The sequence below is a fragment of the Pseudopipra pipra genome, chromosome 4 (assembly GCF_036250125.1).
Source record: "Pseudopipra pipra isolate bDixPip1 chromosome 4, bDixPip1.hap1, whole genome shotgun sequence".
NCBI lineage: Eukaryota > Metazoa > Chordata > Aves > Passeriformes > Pipridae > Pseudopipra > Pseudopipra pipra.
The window spans coordinates 53,100,405-53,124,167 of NC_087552.1; the positions used below are offsets into that span (position 1 = coordinate 53,100,405).

A 23,763-nucleotide genomic window follows, 5' to 3' on the forward strand; every position below is an offset into this window, starting at 1 on the left:
ATTTTAATACCTAAGAATAAACTCCAGAAACACTTCTACAGACTTTACTTACTGGTGCTTCTTGTACTGCATAGTAAAATACCAACTTGTTCCAACACTTTTACAGGCATTTATTACAAAAATATTGGAAAAAAAATCCAAATCCCCCCAAAACCCCCAAAACCACTAGGAGAACCCAAACAGAACTTCAATAGGACAATTTGGAAAAAAAAGTAAAATAGAAGTGACAGTACCGAAATTCTTATGGAAAGCCCACCAGGATCTTTTAATTGATTTCAACCAGTTTTAGATTAGCCCTTCAGTATCTTCATGATAGGGTGAGGAATTCTCCTATCATGAGGTAAAGCTGTGGAGACTTCGCAGTAGCTTACATTTGCTCTGGACAGCCACTAAGTGGCACTTAAACACCTCATCTTAAACCCTTGTGAATCTGCGAATGTGTGAAGGGAAGGGGGGGAACAAAAGGAGTTAGGTACTCTGGGGACTAATCCCTTTTAAGAATAATGAAATTTGCCTCCTGCAATTAGAAAAACTTCCTAAGGGTCTGACTAAGTATGAAAATGTTATTGGAAGGAATGTTACTGTGCAGTGCTCCACAGAAGCAGAAATACTGCAGAAAGCTCTGCAGAAGAAACTGCTTCCTCTCCTAAATCCAAAGTCCTGCTTTGGGAATCAGAGTGCCTCATTCCAGTGTATCACTGCCCATTATCGTGTCATTTTGAAATATGCACTCGTATCAACAAAATTACAGTATCTCATTGCTGCTCAACTGCAGGTCAAACTGAGGTGGCCCTAACATCATAACACAACTAGAAATATTGCCTGAACTCAGCTTCAGTTAGAGAACTCTGCAGGGACCAGAGCTATTTGTACTTGGAGATGCACATTAGGACATGGTTTTCATAGTTCACAGAGAATCAAAAGTCATGAGTGGCACTTTGTTCTTCTTCAGACTTTAGTACACTATTGCTTCACGGACATGTCATACTTCTATTTGCATTTTTAATCAAGGAAAGAAACCCAATTTTCCTAACAATAGAGTTGAATCAACTATGTTAATAATCTTGATGTTAATGTATTCTAATTTTGTTTGTTGTCTAGTTTTAAAAGTGGTTCTGTTTCATTAAAAATCTTTCTAAATGAATTCATTACAAATACTGGAAATTAATTTTCCCTATATGAACAACGTAAGTGTCATTGAAAAAAATCTGAGAATAAAAACAAGCAGAATAATGTATTAGATATTTTAGGTGCTAACCAAGAAGTATCTACAAGCATGGGAAGAATACAGAGATTCTGCTTGCCGCTGTAGGGAGAAAATTCAGCTGGAGTTGAAGTTGGCCAGAAATGTGGGAAACAATAAAAAGAGTTTTTTCATATATATTAATGACAACAGAAGTATAGAAATATCATTGGCTCGCTACAGGATGAGGATGGTCACCTCACAAACAGGGACAGAGACAAGGCAGAGGTGTTGAACACTTTCTTTGCCTCTGTCTTCAACACAGATGACGGACCAAAGGGGTCTCAGTGCCCTGGGCTGGAGGACCTAGACTGTGAGAATGATCAACTCCCAGTCAACCCTGAAATTGGGTGAGATCTGCTGCTCCAGCTGGATCCCTGCAATCCATGGGGCCTAATGGGATTCATTCCAGAATCCTCAAAATGCTGGCTGATGCCAATGCAAAACCTCTCTCGATGATTTTTGAGCAGTCTTGGGAACATGGAGAGCTTCCAGCTGACTGGAAGCTGGCGAATGTTGTCCTGATTTTCCAGAAGGGCAAGAAGGGCCCTGGAAACTACAGGCCTGTCAGTCTCACTTCAGTGCCTGGTAAAGTTATGGAGAAGATTATTCTGGGAAGTATTGAAAAACACTTGAAGGACAACACAGTCATTGGTCGCAGCTAGCATGGCTTCATGACGGGAAAGTCCTGTTTATCCAACCTGATTTCCTTTTATGACAAGGTAACCCACTTAGTTGATCAAGGGGATCCTTGTGGGTCTCTTTCAATTCAGCATATTCTATAATTTAAAGGGCATATACATTTTCAGCTTCAAAGACTCAGAAATAAGATTTATTGAGAGCTTTCTAGGCTCTCAAAGAAACACCTCCATTTCAGCTAGCCACAGATTTAGATGTAAAATATACTAGCAGATATTAGCTGCAAGCTCTATTTTACACCTTTGTGTTGAATGTTGCCTCCAGAAATATCAAATTAAGAGTTATAAAATTCAACTTTTATTCTCTCTTTCTGGGCAAGTTCTTTATGTTATGATTAGTAGCACAGCATATAACCAACAAAGCAAGTGAACAAGCCACAATACATCAGGATTACAAAGAACGCAATTTTTAAAGCACATTTTGCATGTGAGAAGTTAGTGTTGTGAGGTTCTTTTAAAGGTTGAAACAAGAAGCTTGCAAATGAAAAGCATTCAATCAGTTATGCAGAAGGATCAAACTTAACCCAATGCATGAGGAATTACCAGCAGTGAGGCTGTTTTTATGACCAGCAATACATCTCAATTACTGTCACTCTGGGAAAAGTGGGGGGAGGGTGGGAAAGAAAGGAGAAGTCCACATCAACTAGCAATTTCATAGCAAAGGACAAACCAAGTATAAACTGGCATTATCCACTCAATCCTTGTATCAGATCCTCGATGATCAACCTTTAGGGCAGACACACATATCCATTTAAGCCTGTATTTGTCCAGTCACACAAATCATTCCTTAGGAAAATATTTCCCACAGCCCTTTCCATAACTTGATGTCCACAGAGAGGGTAAAAAAAACAGAAGTACAGAACAACTGTGCCTACATCGGGCAAGGGAAAGCACTGATTTTACGACAATGATTTTCTACCATTATTCACTTTGACATATAACAGGATAGGAGATTGTACTGCTAAAGTAAATACGGCGGTTATATGTGCCTCTTCTGCTTTGGTTTTCTGCTCCACTACAGTCAAAGAGCCCCCATCTGATGACCTTGGGGGCACAGTATAAATGTCAGCCCAGGGAAGGCAAAGCTCTAACTGAAAAGCTGCCTGCATGGAAAAATAAGGAGCTATTTCAGGAAGGTGATTTTCTCAGTATCATAATTTTTGAATTGGCATCTCCATATTTTAACGTGGATGGCTTGCATTTGTCCTTTAGGGCCATTTTAGAACCTGAAAAGAAGAAAATACAACTGCCTGAACAAGAATGTTCATGTTTAAGTAGTTCCGAGTGAGCACAAGCTTTCAAAATAAACTTGTAAAGCACAGAAAATAGAAAGGTTTTGGTTCTATGAGTCTTGAGGAAAGATGGCTGATGTAGGACCCAGTCCTACAATCTGATTTGTGCCAGAACTGCTCTTGAGTCTGTTGGCAGAGATTGTACTAACCTACATGATACAGCCTTTGTTTATTACTGTATTTGACAAAAGCTATCTTCCCACATTTCACTAACTTAATTACACTGTCCTCAACATGCTATTGTACTGTGAGCCACAGAAACTAGCACTTTATTAGGTAAGACTGATTTTTTTAATAAAAACTGTTCTTTTTCAAAGCAGGGTTTTGGATTTGGGTTTTTTTGTTCCTCTCTAATATATGCTTTCAGGCTTTAAATTGCATACAACTATCACTGCACCATGTATCCACAAAATTAATTTAAAAATATCACAACTGTGCATACTTCATATTACTTAGAAGCATTAATTAATTAAACAAAAATAAAACCATATATTGAATCTAGATTAGACTTTCTAACTTGTCTTTGGAGATCGGTGAGGCACATTCAAATTTCCAAATGTCCTCTAGTCTTAAATTAACTTCAGCAAGCCACAGCAGTGGGTAACTCCAACAAATACATTGGAATTCCTTTATTGTTAATTATTTTTCTTTATAGTACTGTGCATTCAGCTTATATTCAATGTTGCTATATTAAAATAGTACTTTCTGAACTCTTAATTCTGTATATGCAACTGGGTTTCTGCACTCATCCTGTTTCTCACTCGGAACTTTTCCACGGGCACAATTCTTTTGGTTTGGTTTGGGTTTTTGTTTTATTTGCCCAGGACTTTCTGCTGGCTGTGCCTTTGTTTGAAGCTGTAGGACTGACTAGGCTGGAAGGCGATGAGGGGACCCAGCGTGTTTGCAGAGCTTAGACTTTACTACACTACAGTAAGGTAAGCTGAATAACTTTGCTGTTACCTATTCTGTATTTGTAACAACTTGTGAAGCTGAGGAATATAATATTAGTGCTTGGGTAATGCATGGATAGACATAGTCTCTCAACTGAAGGCCCACATTCTACTTTGAGAACTGTGTGGATTCACCAAATTCTCAAATTTTCACATTCATCTTTCACATTAAGTTACCTTTGAGTTTTTTAATCAAATTTGAAGAATACAGCACCACCAAACTCTAGCAGAGTTTAAGAAGTTGGTCACAGAAGGTTACCTTATTTTTTGGTGAGGGTATTGCTCAGCAGAGCAGAGAGAAATTATTCCAGCTGCAAAAATGAAATAAATAAAGCACGGGATGAGTACCAGAAAGTTAGTGCCATAGTGAGGTTGAAGCTGCAAAAATTGAGAAATTGTTACATGACAGTATTTCACAACACATTCAACCCCTCAGGGGCAGGCTCACTAGTAATTTTAAGATAAATAGGTGCAAATAATGGAAATGCACTAAAAGCCTTCCATTCCCATGATCATAACAGCAGCAGACACAAGCCTGTAAGAAGATATTTACTAGCACACAGATTGTTTCCTTTATATTTATGTCTTTTTAGAGTAAGGCTACTCCACCTTTTATTTCTTCTCACACAATGCTAGCAAAGCAGAGTTCAGAGTTGGTGACATATTGTCTAGGTGGCTCTGTGTACAGAAGTCAAGGAAGCCTGAAAGCCTCCCTGTGCACCTCTATCCTCATAGTTCTACTTTTAAGATCTACGTCATTATATAAAGAAAGAACATCAGGTTTCCTGCTGCACAGCCCAATCCCTTTGGAGTATTCCTGGTGCACTCTACTTCCACTACCTATGAAAGCACCAGGAAAAATTTGCCCTGAATTACTTTACATTCACTTTAGTTTCCAAATTCATGCCAGCTTGAAATTTGACAAAACATTTAAAACATTTAAAAATTTAAGGTGATCTATCAAGGTGCATCAAGTTGGTTTTGGAGCAGAATGAAATTAATTTTTTTTACCTTAGGCCCTAAAGCAGTTCAACACAGAGCTACACAAACATCAATGCCAGCACAAGGGAAAACACCAGGAATGTACACCAAGGGATGGATCACAAGAGAAAAGAATAACAAAACTGTCTCTTTTGATAGAGGACAGCTACTAGATCTCCTCAGTGTACCATCAGATATTACACCTGAACTAAAACCCCACTGCAGTTTAAGACTGAATGAATCAGGGACTCAAAGCCCAACTTTCCCTCTGTTCTAGATGGCATGGCCTTGCTTCCCCCTCACTCTCAAAAGGTGCACATGAAACTGAGACTGTGTTAGGATGCTGATTTCATTGAAATTTTATTACTTTTCTGATAAATTCCTTTGGAATATTTAAAGTGCTCTGAAATACGTCACTGAATGATACCACAGTGTAAAGGATAGCAGAAAAGGTGGGAATGTGCAAATCAGCAACCAGAGAGTACAAGGCCACCAAAAGCTGACTCAGACTAGGTTAAGATGTTAAGAGTGAGCTTCTCTTTGGAGATATGTAAAGAAGCTCTCCTCTATGTAATCAGTAGGTTTTTGAAGAAAACTCTACTATAACTTTGGAAGATACTTAGATATTTGTGGCTCCAATTATCTGTGCTGGACATCATAGACCACAAGCATTAGACCTTGTAAGAAAACAGGAATGGTTAGTAATCCACTAATTATGTTTTAGCCTAAGTTCCACTGTTTTGTATTTCTCTTACAGTCCCCAGCAGAAAAAGAAAAGGAACAATAAATAACCTTGCCATGAACTCTGACCCTAAAGTAAAGTGCATGTGACATCACAAGTAACACACAGGTACTTTCAGTATTATGTAAGCTGAAAATGGACAATGTCACCTAATACAGATTATTATACTGCTGAAATCACAGTAAGAAGAGAAATCACAAGAAAATACAATTTTTATGTTGCTGCTGTAAGAGTGGGAATAGGTAACTTTTTTTACAAACCCTATGATTAATTTTATCTTCCTTGATCAGACATTATCTATGACTTTAAGTCAGGAAACAGCACTGGTATTACATGTGGCAATCACACATGCAGTTGAGAGAAATCACACAATATTTCTTAAAAAAGGAGGGTGAACACAGGAGCACTTAGGTGATGCAGGATGTCACAGAGTCACCCCAGGGTCTGGCAAGAGCCCCATAAAGGCTTGGAATAATGCTGCTAGGGACAGGGTCACTACAGTTCCCCGAGAAAAGATCTCGCATACATAAATCCTTTGAAGAGATCCCAGGATAGAGCTGGTGTCATCACACTTATGCTGAAGGCTCAAGATGCCCATAAAGCTTGATTAATTGCGAGAGTATCCAAAGCACAGCTGGTTGTTTGCATTATACAGGACAGTCTATTAATATTTACACCACTAAACTTTGACCTACTTTATAAACAGGACTGTGTATGTGCACAAATATGTATTTGGTTTTTCATTTGTTCTGTTGGATTTTTTTTCCTTCCTTTTTTACATTAATTTCTTCAGTTAGCATTTGAGAGACAGGAGGGTCCTAAAACAAAAAGCAGTGTTAGCAGTTTACAATTACGCAGATTCAATCAAAAAACCAAAGGTGCACAAGAACAGCAGGCAGAAAACGCCAAATTAAGCTCTCACGTGCACTGACATTAGTCCAGTTACTTCATTTTGTTTCAGTGTTTTATGCTTTCGCAAAAGAAGAACCATGTTTCAATCTCCCTAGACTCATCAAGCAGTAAAATACAGTAGAAAAAGGTCACCTCTATCTCTAAAATTATCTTCCCTGAATTCTTTTAAGAAAGGGAAATGGTGGTATTAAAAAGGAGATACTTAGTGAGGCTTATCTTAGAGTCTAATGTAAAAACTAGTTGTGTAAGAATTGTCAGTCATGAAGCTAAGCCTCACAACAACTGCTTTGGAGTTCACTGGGCCTCTGCCATTCCTTTTATAGATGAATAATGTGAAGTTCACTCACAAGATCAGCTCTGTGCAGCCTCACAGAGAGCTAAGTGTTGATTATCTGAAACCAGCTTCTTCAGCACATAATCAGATCATAAACAACATGTAACAGAGTGCTGCATTCCAGGTAATACAGCATGATCTACTTAAGTGCATAAGCTATTTTAACTCATGAAAGTAGGTGAAGGTTGTTTAAAAGCATAGTAACTGTTAAAGCCACTGGTGGGCAAAAAACCCCTAAAGACCTCTGTCAACAAACCCCATCACTGTTGCAACCAAACAGCTCAACAACAGGGCAAGTGCTACATTTCAGTAAGTACCTCAGTGTAAAGAGATGGGGCTTATCTGTGTCTGCTATGGGGCAGATTTGGCACAAGCAAAGTCAATCAGCAGGCTCAGGTCTCAAGCAGGTGTCCCAGTCTGCTGCAACCATACTGCACTGCTGTTCTCATGCTAACATTCCTGCAGCTGCCTGGGCCAAAAGCTGTCCCTGATGGATGACTATACAGAGAAGATTCAGAAGCACCACACAGACTTGTGCACGTCTTGTGCAGCTGTGATCCTTTTTTAAATCACAGGCAATATTTCTCTGAGCAGAAAAGAACAGTTCTACCCAGTGTTTGCCATTATAGCATTAACTGCTCTGGTAAACACAAGTATATATTACAGGCTGTTATGACAACTTGTGTCCAGACTCTTGGGGGTAAAAAAAAACCAAAACCCACACAAACAAAATACCCCAATGAAATGTAACCCTTTAAAAATTGGAGCTGAACGTTTTACATTTCTTCATACTCTAGTTCTGCATTGTTAATTGATAATGTCACAGAAATATTTTTCCTTACAAGACATCAGCTCAAGTTTCTAGGCTTTCCCTCAAATCCCCTGAACCTCCAGTTCATATCACAGAATAAAAAAGGGGAAACTTTCAATCATTCTGAGAAAAAAAGGTGACAGTGCTGTCTGCTGACTTCTACTATGCAAACAGGAGTTTATTTTACCCTGTGACCGTGAAGAACAGGTGGATGAAGCACTCTACAGACAGCTCAAAGCAGCTTCCCATTAGCAGACCTTGATCCTGATGAGGGAATTCAACCACTGAAATATCTGCTGGAGGAAAAACACGGCAGGCCATAGTCAATCCAGCAAGTTCTCAGGGAGCCTCAATAACAACTTGCCAGCCCAAATGACAGAGGAGGTGATCAATGAGTTGCTCTGCTGGGCCTCATACCTATCAACATGGAAGAGCTTGTTGGGGTCAGGCACAGCCTTGGCTGCAGTGACCATGAGATGGTAGAGTTCAGGATCCCGAGAAGCAAGGTAAAAAGCAAGATCGCAACCCTGGACTTCAGAAGATCATATTTTGGCCTCTTCAGGGATCAGCTTGAAACAGCACCACCAAATAAGGCCCTGGAGGGAAGAGGATCCAAGAAAATTGGTTGTTATTCAAAGATCACCTCGTTCAAGCTCAAGAGCAGTCCATCCAAATGACCAAGAAAAAAATGCCCACATGGATGAACAAGCAGCTCTTAGCAAAACTTAAACAGAAAAGGGAAGAATGCAGAAGGTGTAAGAAGAGACAGGTAACCTGAGATGAAGACACTGTCTGAGCACACAAAGACATGGTTAGGAAAGCCAAAGTCCACCAGGAATTGAATCTAGCAAGGAATGTCAAAGGCAACAAAGAAGGTTTTTATATCTATGTAGGTGACAAAACACAGACTAGGGATAATGTGGGCCTGCTGCTGAATGGAGCACAGGACATGGAAAAGGCTGAGGTACTGAATGTCCTCTTTGTCTCAGACTTATGTAAAACCATTAAATTTAGGACTGTTATTCTTTATTGACAATAAATATAGATGTATAATAAAGGACAGTACAACCTTAACTTGCCTTAAATCTAAACTAGCTCAGGGCATTAATCAGATAAACTAGTGACCAGTGTTCTGTTTACCAGCCAAAACATACATCAAGTAAAATAAAACATACCTAAGTAAAACAAATCATTCCATACACCAAAGAAAGATTAACATAATGACCTCTGGAATTACTTTGCCAAACTGAAAATAAGAACAGAAATTACTCTTCCTCTGTAATGTTTTGGCTACTTTTCATCTGCTGGAAGGGGATACCGTGTGACAGTATGCCATTAGCTTCTCTTTATTTCTCTCTTTCATTCCTTGTAGTGAACGATGTGCTAAAGCAAGGCATCCTACAGAAGCAAAGCAATGCTGTGTTTGGGGAGAATGAGCTCAGGAAGGAAATGGCACTCACCTACAGTTCCAAACAGTTTAGAACTACCACTTCTCAAGTGTAAAATTAAAATGCCAATAATTTTTAAAGTATATAGTTTTCAATAACAACAGTGATGTCAATAGCATCACAAAAGTCAGACCAGAGGTTACTGGGGAGATATGGAGGCTGGTAGCACGTATGTTTTCATTTAAGCCATCGCACTCCTACAGTACCCAAGCACTCTTGCCAAGGTGTTCCACAAGGCTGCATTTTTATGACGAAGGTACTATCCTGTAAGCACATTTAGTGGAGAGTTAACTTCTCCTCAGCTTCCACCACCATTACTCATCATGGTGTATATATAAGCCCCATGACCTATGAGTAGCCTTCAGAAGCTCCCTCAGGCAATACAACTGAATCCTGCTCCATTCCTGAGCACCTACAAAGAATATGCATCAATGCTTCAGCCCCACCCTCAGGCAGAAATTACTCAATCATGAGGCCCCATCAGAGCCTCCAAAGAAAGAGGGTGAAGGGATAAGAAACTCCACTATCTGTAACTAATGGAAACTTACTGAGGTTATACATGAAGAAGGAAGGAAGGCAGGCTCCAGATCCCATGTCTGACAAATCTGCTTAGAAAGGAGATTGTAATCCATAGAGCAGCTCTCGCTACGCAGTGTAAACCCATCCTTTTAGCACCGAGTGGAATGATCTCTATATACACATGCTTGTTTTCCATAATGTCATCTCATCCTTCCTTACTTACTGCTGCTCATCAGGGAAAGTGTGCCATACATTGCCATGATGATACAATGGAAATAATTACAGAAGATCCTACAGAGTGAAGACAAAGACCACAATGGAGCACTGCCTTTTCTCTCACTGCTAAAGAGGAGCAGAACAAAGAATTCCTTGCAAAGAATCCTGACATCACTTACTATTAATTACCTATCTACTGATTTCTTCTCTAAAGTGGATATGTTGGTAATGCAGCAACAATGAAACCAACATTCACATTCAGGAAAAGCATGATATTAAAAGCCCAACCATTCCTGGCTTTCTATACTTTCTACCACCTCCAGTGCTATTCCTCTGTCTGCATGACATTCAATCTGTTTGTCCTCCTTTTCAAAGGCCTTCACTATTTAGTCTTCTACTCACCTACTTGTGGCTTAACACACTAACCTTCCTACTCCTCCTGCAGACATACTTCTGCCCTGTTCTATTCTACTTATCCTAAGATGAGGATATACTCAGAACTTATTTGCAAAGTCACAAAGCACCTTCTACTTCAAATACTCAGTCAGACTTTACTTACTCCGAGATCTCTTTGTCAAATATAGCCCTGCTACATATTTATATATGCAGATACAAAGAATTGTGGCTCTTGCAGTTTACAATGTTATCATAATTGGTATTCAGATGTTTGTTGGGTTTTCTTCAAATAAAAATAGATGAAGTGCAAATATCACAAAAATCTAGATGTCCAACATTGCTGGGTAAAGAGTTGTTATGAATATGCAAATTTTGTGACTAAACTTATCTGTACTGCTGTGTCTCTTTTACAGAGCTGTAGAAAATAGAAAGAGTCCTCAGAAACAAGAGTGCCAGCACAGGAGTCACACAGGCTGCAAAAGTCCATTTTTGAAAATGGGTTTCTTCTGAAGTTGAACATAAGCTGCAGCAACATAATGCTAAATTCTTCATGCCAACTCACTGGCTTTTAACAAACAGCTCCTTCAATTTGTAATAAAGTATACAGTACACTCCTATGCTTTCAAGTTCGGTTTCTGCAAAACAGGTAACATCATTTCACTCCTCCTGATAAATATACAAACATCAATTAGCTAAAAGGCATTATATGACAATATTCAGGGCAGAGTAACAGCACCCTATAAAGCATAAGGGGCTTACTTAAAAGGTGGAAATGACATTGAATTTAAGTAAAAGAAGCAGGGCTTCACTTTAGAAGGTAAGAACACTTGGCATTTCCATTATCCTTTTGTTAAAACATAGGTCCACAAATGCTGATTAGATGTCTACCTAGCCTGCAAAAAATTCAAGAACAACAACCCTTGTAATCAAGGCAAGTTAAGAGACCAGGCGGAGGGTAGTTTTTGAAAGGACAGATAGCTGTGTGAATCTAAAACAGGTATCCAAAAATTCTGGGTGTTGTCTCCAAAAACATGTAGACACAGCTGCAAATTCAACTAGAGACTTATTTTGTTTTCATTCAATTCAAACATGTCCAGGAATTTGATCAAACATGAAGAAAAAGTACCTGAATCCTTTGTTGCAAAAGAAAATGCAGAAGAAAATGTACTAGAAATGATTGTGCATTGTACTCACCATAATCCTGAAAAATCACAAGTGAAAATAAGTGCAAAATGTGCAACTGCAAAATGTTACTTGAATACCAACTGCTATTCATTGTCGGGTTTTGAAACATCTATTCCTTATTTCTGTTCTTACGTTCATAAACTTGGTATTCTACATTTAACTTGACAGGATTTCTCACTTGAACGCTTGTGATTTACAATGAATTTGCCTTCTAATTTACTGGAACTGCCATTTTATCTGGGGGGATTTAACTAAAGCTGTTTCCATATGTTTTGAGCTCTAAGCTTGAGACCATGGATTTGGAACTGTATAGTGTTTTGCTATTGGGCAGGTTGGCATAAATCCCACTTGTGGTGTATATTCACATAATACCTTCAGGGTGCTTTAGTAGGACATCTCCTATGAGTCAAGCAAGCATGCAGTTTTCCAGCTTTGTAACTAGAGTCAACACTCAAGAGGTGAAGGATACATCACCATTTTGTCTCCAGTATATCACAAGAGCCTTGTGTCAAATCCTAGTCATTTTACTCATTCACAAGCGTTATTGTCTCACATTACTCTCAGGCAGAAGAGATTGACAATTTTAATGCTTCTACCTTTTCAGCAAGGACACAATTGGTTCTTATGAAATGCAGACAGCTAAATCTCACACAGTGCAAGACATGCACACTCAGCTCCTGTCTCACACTACACAGCAGCAAGCCTGCATGTCACAGAGTCAGAGAGACTGTGCCTTTCTCCTGTTGTCCAACCCTATCTGTCAGGCTTTGTGGACTATAGAACCAGGAAGAGGTTTCCACAGTGTCCTGTGGTTGGAGATAACGCTACACAGAGGTTCCACCTTACTCCTCCTCTTTCTGAGAAAGGAGGTATCTCTGTTTCCCAGTCACATAGGTCTCAACTCAGGAAAACAGAAATTTGAGACGTCTGAGTACAGCATTAGATAAAGTTCACAGTGACTCAAGAGTGAAATCTTAGCCCTAGTGACATCAACAGAAAAACTCTCACTGACTTGAGTGCCAAGATTTCAGTCTATATCCCAAACTAAAGTGTCTTTTAAGGTGATGAAATTTAGGCCCAAATCCTGTAGTAATGTACACATCTTTCACTTCACATATTGAGCAGTTCCAATTCAACTGAACCATTAACATTAAGTAAAGTGACACTTGCTGGTAAGTGAGACCCAGACTCTAATTTTAAGTACAACCTTAGGGTCTTACAGTGTAGTGATAGGATTCAAATGCCACAAAAGGAACTCCAGGAATGCTTGCTTCTGTTTTAGGGGGTTTTTTACTTACTTTTGTCTGATCATCGGCTTTAAATACATAGCAGATACTTTGCTGTTTTGCTGCTTCATCCTTTATCAGACAAGCAAAGTAACTTGGATCGTGGCTGTTGTGAATCAGTTTGTGGACATGCTGTGGCTTGTATTCAAACAAACTTGAACAAATCAAAGGATCCCACTGCTGGATTTTCCCCGTGTCTGGTTCACATCGCAAACTCGCTGGTGAAACATAAAGTCGGATTTGGCTGATGCCAGGTTCTTCTTTGGAAGACTTTGTACTGAGCATCCGGATCTCTGCCACAATCCAAGGCAGCATTGACATGGTGGTTAGGGAATGCACTGGGAGAGAACCAATGAGCTGGAGACTGAAACTTGCTGAGAAATCACTAGGTGTTTGACACCTTTTAGCTTTGAATGTTATTGGCTCCATTTTACCACTCTTTAGGGAACCTGGACTAATTCACCAATATTTCAGTTCCATGGAATGACATTATCTGGACGGTTCCTTTGATTAAAGAACAGAAGAGTTCTGAAAGGAAAAGAAATAGTTATGTAAGTGCTGGTACCCTATTAAAAACAAACTGTCAGTAACACAAATAATTAATAGCTTAACATCGGAAGAAACAAGCTGGTCAGAAGAGTGACCATCTACCATGACCTATCCAGTGAGTTCCCCCTCTCTACAGTGGGCCTTACTGTTTCATGTCCAACAAACGTGATTGCAATAAACACATTGCTTGGAAAAAAGTTAGTCCTGATTTAAAAGTTGTTTTATGACCCTGGCTAAACATCCAATGACTAACTAAACTTTAAAATGCACATTCCTGTGCATTACCTTGTAATGCACATTACCCTGTATCTGTTTCATGGGCAGGCATATGTGGATCACACCAGCCTATTTCAATCCTATTATCACAGAAGGAACTCAGCTGAGCTATTCTGACCTTCATGACAGTTGAAGTCAGTGCTTGCTAAGGCACTTTCACATCTGAAAAAAAAAAAAAGGTAACTTGACAACTTTCTTGTTCGTATGTGGATGTCTTTGAATTTGGCTACTAATATGGAGTTGTTTCCTTGGGTACAGTTTGCCAAGTGATTATTGGTTGTAACCAACCAGGCTTTTTCAATAAATAACACTCCAGAAATCACTGTCATCTGAAAAAGCTGGCAGCAGTCAACTGACTGATCGCTGATAAACCTGTGAGATAGCAGTCAGGAGCAATAATCCTTACAGCACCCCATGAAAAACCAGACGATGATCACGATTCATGATTGCATTTTAATGCTGGGCAGCGAGACAGGAATATTTAAATATTTGACACACTGACATTGTATCATTTCCATTCCTTAAAATATCAAATGGAACTCTGTTAGACACATCCCTGTTGTAACCCTGTTATACTCAGCATCTACCACCACTACTGTTATTATGTATCAGTAGTTTTAGTAACAAAATACAATAATTGCATTTATTTATAAATATCACTTTGCAAAATACAGTCTACAAAAACACATATATTGGCATTTGTTATACTACCCCATTTTAACTCATTAATTGAGCCTGTTTCAGCTGTTACATTATATTGTGTAAGACTGATGAGAATCTGACAGGTCTGTAATTGTGTGTGTTTAGATACCAAGACACTAGTTCACCCTCAGCCTTAAGAGAGTTTCCCATGAAAAGATCTATTAAAACCAACATGGACAGTACCAAGAACTCCTTACAAAACATTTTAATTACATTTGAACATCTGTTTACTGTGGCAAGAATATTTCTTGTCTTTGTTCATCTACAAATGTGACCAATCAAAAATAGCAGTATTTTTCCTCAAAAGTTTTCATTAAACTTTGTCCTTCATTTGTCTTTGTAATAATATTCTCAAACTGAGTTTCTAACAGTCTTTCACCTTGTTGAAAATGAAAGGAAACTTTAGGATTTAAAAAAATCCCAAAACTTCTAAAAAAAAATTTAAAATGCAACCAGTTTGTAAGTGTCTGAGTGGGGGAAAATGTTCCTGCAGTAACTGGCAAACAGTAAAAACAAGAGAACTGCAGAAACCATTTCTGGGTACATTTACTTTTCTGAAATTTTTGCATCTTTTGACAAATGAACTCTGTAGCAATGTCACCAGTTCCAATGATAACCAAATTTAGTAAAACTAATAGTGCATGAGTGCATGTTTTAAAGACACTATTCAATGAAATCATCATAAGCAGCACTTTAGATGCGTAGAACAATTTTTTTAAAAGCCCTTTCATAAAGCTCTGTGTGTGTGTCTGCATGTGGGAGGTGTGGGAAAAAGGACCATGAAAATCTAGAATTTGCATGCCTAATTTCAATCATATTACAACTGGTTTTAATATGTTTGTTTGTTTGTTTCACAAACAAGCAAGAAAACAAACATTTTTTAGACTAATATAAATGCATTACAACATAAAAGGGAACAGCCTCAAGATATGCGAGGTTGGACACCAGAAAGAGTTTCTTCATTGAAAGGGTGGCAAGGATTGGAATAGGCTGCTCTCAGAAGCAGTGGAGTCACCATCTCTGGAAGTGTTCAAGAAATGACTGGACATGGCACTTAGTGCTATGGTTTAGTTGACATGGTGGTGTTCAGTCAAACATTGGACTTGATGATCTTGGAGGTCTTTTCCAACATCAATGATTCTATGATTCTATATGGGATAGCAGCTTCAGGAAGCATTTTTACACCTCATCAACAGACTGTTAAATGCAATTATCATTATAGTTTTGTGTCTGCCAGGAATCAAAATGATCTCTTCTTCTTTGACAAACTATTACAAATTTTCCCCTTAACAGTATCAACAAAAAAAAAAAAAAACAACTGCAGGGAAGATTGGATTAATTCATAAGTACAATGGCAGATATTCCAAACAAAACAAGTAAAAATCGAGTTCTTAGCTTTTAGTGTTTTTGTCACTTCGTGTCATACATCATAATCTCAGAATGAGAAAGCCTAAGAAAACTCCAGCCTTAGCTGAGGAGAATTGAGCTACCACACAGATAATGACCTACTAGTCACATATTTTTTGTAGCCATAGTTCTTATTTGTGTTTTCTCAGCACTTTTAAAAAAAATGCAATTAATTAAAAGGCATGTAAGAATATAACAGTCACACTCATTTTAATCAACTTTTCAAGGAAGAGACGATTTGATTACCACCATCTACCATGCTCTTTTACCCCAGACCTACAAGGCACTGTAGCCTCAAATAGAAATAAACATCACAATATAATACATTATTTTGCATGCTAACTCTAAGGATAAACAGTATATAAAAAATTCATGTTGATACTCTGTCATACTTAAACACTGTACTGCTGGAATGTATTTCATATAAATGCAAAGCTTCTTTGCATTCATCTCTTTTTAAAAAAAAACACACCTTCTAAAGTCAACAACATACTCCAGTGCCTGCATTCGTTATTTCTACAGAAAAACAATTAATACTAAATCAAAACAGTTAAGTAGAAGTCAGAATGCTACGGGGTTTTTTCCTAATGCTAGAAGGGGCTGAAAGTGCAGTTTCTCAGAGCACAAATTTAGCAGCATCAGAAGGTCTCCTTATCCAACCCGTATCATTCTGTATGTTACTGTTCTGCATGTTTACATCTCCCTTTCTCAGCCCTTCTTTCTTTGTTTCCTCCTCCTGTCACTTGTCTTAAGCAAATCCCACCAGAAATTTTGCCAATTTCATGCTGCTGGTGTTAACGTTCTTTAAGTCTACAGCGAGGACTAGGTTTTACTTCAAGACCATGAAGTATTTCTGTACATGCTTAATTTAGACTTAAAAAATAGTTTTGTTCTACTCAATGGGCCTATTCCCAGCCATAAAATTAAGCACACATTACAGCCAAAGAGTAACTGTGCTCTGAGCCTGTCCATGTCTGGCCTGACTCCACCACTTGGAATTATGGCACCTTTACCTATCTCTGGTTGCCACCATTCAGTTCATCCCCTCTGAAATTTGGCTCTGCAGGTGCCGTAGGAGTTTACCATACATATTAGTACAATAGGATCAAACAAGCTGCCTTTTCCTCCCAAATGTCTGAGTACTTTCAAACAGCTTCTTCAAAGCAAATACTTATTACACCTTTAATCCAACAGGGAATAGAAAAGGTATAAATATAAAGCTGTCCACTTGTTTCCTTCCACCTCACTTTTGATCTTTCTTTGACAGCTCTAAGTACCATTTAGCTTTGTTACTCTGGGCTGGGAGAGGACTGCCAGGTTTTGCTTCGCACTGGCTGGGCATCTCTGATTATTCTCCCAGTGCTCACAGACGTAACTAGGACAGTTCCTCTTCTCCACCGGCATCTTTTGAAGGATCTTGGTTGCCCTTGCACTCAAGCTGAGAAGAGCTTGAGCATCATCCCTCAGCTGACAGCTTTGCTGCTGTCTAAGAAAGGCTCATAGACTTTAAACTGGATCTTAATGTTGCCACTGATTTAGTTGTATTTGCTCCATCAGCATAAGAACAGCTAGTCAAACTGTAACACACATGATATTTACACAAACTACATTAATATATCTAACTTTCCCTTCTATACTAGGGGACATCAGACTGACTCACTAATGTGGAAGATATACATGGGAACATATGTATGCTCTCTGTCCTTTTCTTTCACTTAATCAACCCAGTCACTTCTCACAAGTGGGGAACAGGCTTAGAAAGCACACAACACTATGTTGATGGTCCTGTTGTAGCAAAATCTGATACTGTGGGGTTTTTTTTAAAAATATTAAGTTCTTATTCTCTGTGTTATGTCACCAGAAGCTAAAAGGAATGCCCTCAGAGAGAAGTCAGGGTGATGGCAGGACAGCATGAAAGGGACAGCCACAAAAATCATTACTTCTGTCATTCTGGACCCTAGGTTCTCTCTGCATGAAGGTACATGTCTAAGCAGCTGTGTGTCATGCAGGACATCATTCCTCAAAACTCATCTTCTCTCAAGAGAGCAAAGGACATGAGGACAAGGTATAGGCTCTCGGTGCCAGTTGGTTGGATGGGGCTAGGCAAGCTTTGAGGTTCAGAGAAGAATCTTATGGGGTTATTGTGTTATTAACCTAGGAAGGTGGGGCACTAAACATCGGGATGGGCAGTTGAGGGAACAGCAGACAGATTTAGGACAGACTCAAACTAATACAGTAAAAAAGGCAAGGAGGGGAGAGAGACTGTTCTAAATGAAAAGAACACATGCAAATAAAAAAAAAGAAAGAAAAAAGAGGAAAAAGGAAAAAAGCAGAAAAAAGTTATCCTTCTTTTGTTCTTTCTTCTTAACTGGACTAAATTCAATACAGACATGCAGCCAAAGGTTTTAAACTCTTGTTCAGAACATCAGTAACTATAGACTTAAGCAACCCTTCACTCTCCTCCAGCTCCTTCCCTGGTTTGGTAGCAGTTAAGACTGCTGGGACTCACAGCAGAACAGACGAGTTTAGAAGATGCGTCAAGCAAGGAAGCAGTCCGAGCTTTCATACAGCAATGATTAAACGCAGAGTTTGACCTGAGAGCTGTTCAACAGAGAGATGCCAGCTTACTCAACGTTTGCAGTTTTTCTTAGAAGCAACTGTGCAGTTACTCCACATCAGGATGCTGACATGACAGCAGTTTTTTTTCTGTAAGTTTTCTCCCCTTCAAGAAGCCAAGCAAAAATTCCAACCATACAGCAAGGTCTTGTGAAAAACAGCTGGTCTTAAAGAGCACAAATTTGTTCAGCTCTTCTCTGCACAGGATTAGCAGTGAACCCTGACAACAAATGGAACCAGAGGCACTGGTACTAACTGCATTTCACCTCTGATTATTTTAGCAGAAATATCGTACTACTTAAGGATTATGAGGAGCCCTGGCCTACAGCTGGAGTTCTGGAACACAAGCCAGGACTAAATACCACTTCTTTCCCTCTCTGTCTGATCCTTAACTGAGATTTACATTGTCTTTGCTCATGCTGACACATTTCTCTATCAACCTGGCAGGATATATAGAAAAACACAAACAAGAGTATGTCATGACACAGTCACTGCTGAGAAGTCCTTTTATGTTTCCATCCATATGCATAAAATTATTTTCTTCTTGTCTGGTATCCAACACAGTATTCATTAGATCACTGTATGGGGCAGCTTACTGCAAGCTTTTCTTTCTTTTTCTTTTATTTTTATTTTGTGTGTGTGTATTCTTGCAACGTTTCTGTCCTGTTTTCTACAGTTAAATAAGATTGTTTAGATATCACAGGTTACTCTCAGTTTTCAAATAGTTTTAATTAACCTGGCCCTTGGAAGCAGGACGCACCCCTCTTGTTGCGAGGATGTTCTTCTTATCTCATAGCTACTGATTATCTGCTGTTTCCTTCTGGAGCTATGGCTTGCTGTGGGCATCAGCATGTGCAAGTCCAGAAGTCAATCTAACTCAGAAATTACTTTTAATTTCCATTATTTTTTCATTAAATGCTGACTTCTAAAAGATACTTTTAAATGCTGTCATCAGCTTCAGATGGGGCCCTGAATAACCCACCATATACATATCACTGGTTTTCCAGTAATAACCACACCTAAAATATTTAATTATAGCCAGCACTTATATCACTATTCAAATAGGTTAAAAAGTCTATTAATAAAAAAATTGCAACAAAATGGTAGTATGTTCTTGATTATAAACATACACATTTATAATCAACTATCAAATGAAGAAAATAGCTGACTGTTCCTGCCCTTAATGCCTGTTGCTCTTTTCCTAATGGAGTCCGTGGAAATTAATATGCCGATGATGGAGGTCTTTTGAGTCAGCCTCATACAGACCTGAACAAAATACTGGGCTGTTCTACCACTATAATGAACCAGAAAAAAAAAGATCTTTGTAAAAGAACACTTGCTAGATAAATTCCATTATGAATGCCATTCCTTTTTAATCAGTTACATATCCACAGCCAAAATGCCTGCATCCAACTTTTCAGTTAACCAAATTAAAGTGAAAAAAGCGTCAAGTCATCCACCTATCACTGAAGGTGTTTCACATTCCTTCCAGCCTCTCGCTCTTCTCACCTGCAAGCATTTCTACTTCTGCGTATAACCTATGATTTTTAGCATTTCTATAAAACAACAAATTCTGTGGCAAATTTCTATTTCAGGACTTAGAAGTGTTAAAAGTATAGTCATCAGCTCAGAGGTATTTGCTATTCATAAGATGTATATTTTATTAATTTTTGACCCACGATGTTCAATTCAATCCAATCTCTGGGCTTAACACAGGCACAAATCCCACCATCTGCACTACTGAAGGTTCCTACAGCAGATCTGCCATGTTAGCCTCTCTGCCAAATACAACACGGCACACAAAGGTCTCAATTTTTTCAAACTGCGCTATAAATAACCACATTCGTTTCATACCTCTCGTGAACGCGGTTTCAAGCGGTCATTCCCTTGTTGATTTACTGCGCGAATTTAAAGGGCCATAAAAGCACTGCGCCGTTGTGGAGGGACTGAAGGTTACACCCGGCTGTGCCGCGGTAGGAAAGGTCTATTTCCCCCCAGGGAAGAGCTTTGCTGCCCTGAGAAGGAGCGGGGTCTGGGAGGAGCTACACCCACCGAATTTGCATTGATGGATAAGGAAAGAGCAGGCAAGAGAGAGAAAGAACTGAAAGGCAGACCGTGGCACATCAAGTGATTAAATTCAAGCAGGTCTTTTTGTTATTCTGACGAGGAGCCAGCTCTCCTGGGACCCCCACCAGCGAGAAGGGCGGCACCGGCGCGCCCGTCCCCTCCCCGTCCCGCAGCAATGCTGTCCCCAGAGCAAGTGCTGCGGCTTCGACCGACGGCGCGACCCCGCCGCGGGAGCCGGGAGGGCTGCAGCCCGTCCTTCCCCGCTGCGGGCACGGAGCGGGGCCCCAGCCGGACCCACCCGGCGGCTTCTCCCACCTCGGGGCGCGGGTGCAACAAGGGCTGCCCCGCCAGCGAGTGCCTCACTTCTCGCCTCAGCTCTTTCACTTCCTCAACACCAAGAGCCGCTCTTCCTCCTTCCTCCCACCCTCCCAAAAAGCAGCTCGGCCCCGCCAGCGCCGCTCCCCCGCGCCGGTCCCCACTGCCCCCCCCGCCAGGCCTGGGGCTGGAGCGGGAGCTGGAACTGGGGCTGACCGGGACCCGCTTACCGCCGCAGGATGTGCCGGCTGCAAGGAAGTGCCGTCGGCGGGCAGGAGCGGCGACCCCGGGCTCCCCTGCCGGGCACCTCCCGCGAGGGGCGGCGGGCAGAGCCGGTAACGGGCCGGGCGAGCCACCGCCTCCCGCTGCCCGCCCCGCCCCGACCTGCCCGCGGCCCGGGCGGGAGCAGGGGGGACCCGGGCTGCACACCCAGCGGTGCCGCTCGCCGCCTCCCTCCTCGCCCCGCCAGCGCGGGCGAAAATAGCAACAGGCGGCGGGTCCCGGCCCGGGGTAGAGGGCGGAGAGGGACAGGCGTCCGCCAGAGTCGACGGGCAGCCGGCGACAGTCGGGCGCCCGTGTCGCGACCCCGTGTCGCGACCATGGGCAGCTGGGGCCCTCGCCCCCGGTCCGTGTCATCCCTCTCGAGGAGCATTTCGGCGACGCTGCCCCGTGTGTCTGGCACAGCCTCTAGTCTCCCGCGGAAAACGTGTCACAGTGAGCCCGAGCGGACCACTTAACTTGCGAGCAGTTTGCTCGCTAAACTGGGACTAGCCCGGCTCCGGGACTCTGGACCGGCCAAGTCCCTCCTCGGGTGTGGGCCTAGCCCTGGCCGCGGGGCAGCCTTCTGTGGATTCACCTTCGCTGAGCCACGTTCACACCTTCCATGCACGAGAAGCCACACTTAAAAATGTATAAAATCACTGTAAAAGTTGGTATTAGTTGGTCTTTCAGTTGCCAGAGAGGATAAGGAATGAGTGGATCCAGAGACATAATTATACTCCTCTGCAAGTGCAGATGATTAAGGCACCCTATATTGCCGTTCTCCAAACCACTTTTGCACTCAGTTAATTTCAAGTCTTCTTGGCAGTAAGACCACTGATTTACTTACTTTTCTACACATTTGTAGAATTGGAGTTTTCTAAAGGAAATCTGCTCTGTTGGTACGAGTGGAACAGTCAAGCCGTTAAATGCAAGCATAGCCTTGCCCCAGATTATGAAAGCAAGTCAGATTTTGGTATGTAAGCAAATCCCCTACTTGCAAAGTGTAGATCCACATGTATCTCCACGGCCTTTGGCTCCTAGGGGTACTTTGATAGTATTACTGATACGTGAATTGAAGTATGCAAGCAGCAATTCCCTCAGGGCACTTGTTCCCTATCTGTACTCAGTTCATGGTTTGCTTCTGCTTCTTCAGATGTGGGAATAGGTATGAGTGCCTCTTGTTTTTCAGTGACATCCTTTGCATTCCTTGGGAAGAGGAGTACCATCTCCTTGCAACCAATGCCTGTCTTAGTTTTTATGCCATCACAGCTAGGGACACCTCAGCTTATCTTACCACCTACCAATCTCGGCGCCTGCTCTATTGCTCATTTTATGCTGCCTGAGCATTGCACACTCTGGTAACCATATTCTAGCAGAAGGTGAACTGCAATTCTCACCCAGACAGCTCCAGCATTTCAGCTGAGGCTCGTGCATTGCCAAAGTACCAACCAATGATCTTAAGAAGACATTTTTACTGCTTCACTGTTGCCTTTCAGAAGATAGTAATGAAACAGATGTGGATCCTACAAGACTATTTCTTGCTGTTAAGAAAATCCTTGAACAACAACAGAAGTCAATACTAGAGCATTACAATTAGAAATCCTTTCTTTCTTCTGCTTTTTGATAGCTGGGAAAGAAATCAGCCACAGTTTTCAGGCTACCTCCCATGAAAGCTACCTAATCATCACTTTTCAGGCTACACTGGACAGCGTTCCTTCTCTCTCTGCTTTGTGATGAAACTGTTACTTAAGTGGGGGGGGGAAATAATAATTTCTGGAACAAGAAAAGAACCAGAATGGGGGTTGTACATTCCAGTCCCTAAAACTTAAACACTTCTATATGTTCCATGGACTGGTACACCCATATTCAAGTGAAAGTCTTGCACACCAGGCTTCCTAACAGTTTCCGATTTTCTGAAGCAATAGATCTCTTTTTCTTTACAGATTAGATTTTCTTTACAGTTAGCCTATTAACTAAAACATAGTACTATCACATTAATTTTTTCAGACAGAGGAAGAAAATGTGCCTTCCACATCCTGCAAAAATTTTGTAAAAGAACACTAGTTTTTTTGTTTGTGCAGTCACATTCTGAAGAAATGCAAAGAAAACCTCTCCACTGCCTTTTGTACAGAACCTGAATATACAGGTTTATATGAGGCATGCTGTGAGAACATGTAGGCAATGAAGCCTCTTTTGTAGGCTAAGGAGCAGAGACATCTACTTACTTGATCCCAGTTGGGGTAGGATTGTACATTAGTACAAATTTAGGCTGAATGTGCCTGGCCACAAGTGAGGGCAGAGCTTGGGCTGCTGTGACAGTGGATTCACCCTTTGAAGTACCATGAGGCAAACAGGAAATTTTAAGTTTCCACCCAAGATGCTTTCAGAGTTCAGGTTGCTCCATAGTTGGGCAGCAGCTGAGCAGTAACATTTTTGGATTGTGAATTTGAATGCAGGCACTTACATTGAGCTTCAGTTGCATTATGAGCCTCTGTGCTTTTCCCTCTGGATAACCCATAATGATGAATTTCTATTGCTGTTATATAAAACAGTCTTT

The 23,763-nt window shown here is 40.7% G+C and overlaps 1 protein-coding gene across 7 annotated transcripts in view; it reads right to left on the bottom strand.

Annotated features, from left to right (window-relative positions):
* Positions 1–21,295, bottom strand: part of TBC1D1 (TBC1 domain family member 1) — a 103,609-nt gene extending 82,314 nt beyond the window's left edge. For 6 of the 7 annotated variants that reach the window (XM_064653055.1, XM_064653051.1, XM_064653054.1 and 3 more), the window contains exons 1-2: positions 21,176–21,295; positions 13,026–13,541 (exon numbers count right to left, since the gene is read on the bottom strand). In XM_064653055.1, the coding sequence (XP_064509125.1) occupies positions 13,026–13,442 (417 nt within the window). In that variant the 5' untranslated portion in view covers positions 13,443–13,541; positions 21,176–21,295. Of the gene's footprint in view, positions 1–13,025; positions 13,542–20,417; positions 20,606–21,175 lie in introns of all 7 variants that reach the window. The other variant, XM_064653050.1, reaches the window with a different exon arrangement.
* Between the last annotated feature and the right edge of the window lie 2,468 nt (positions 21,296–23,763).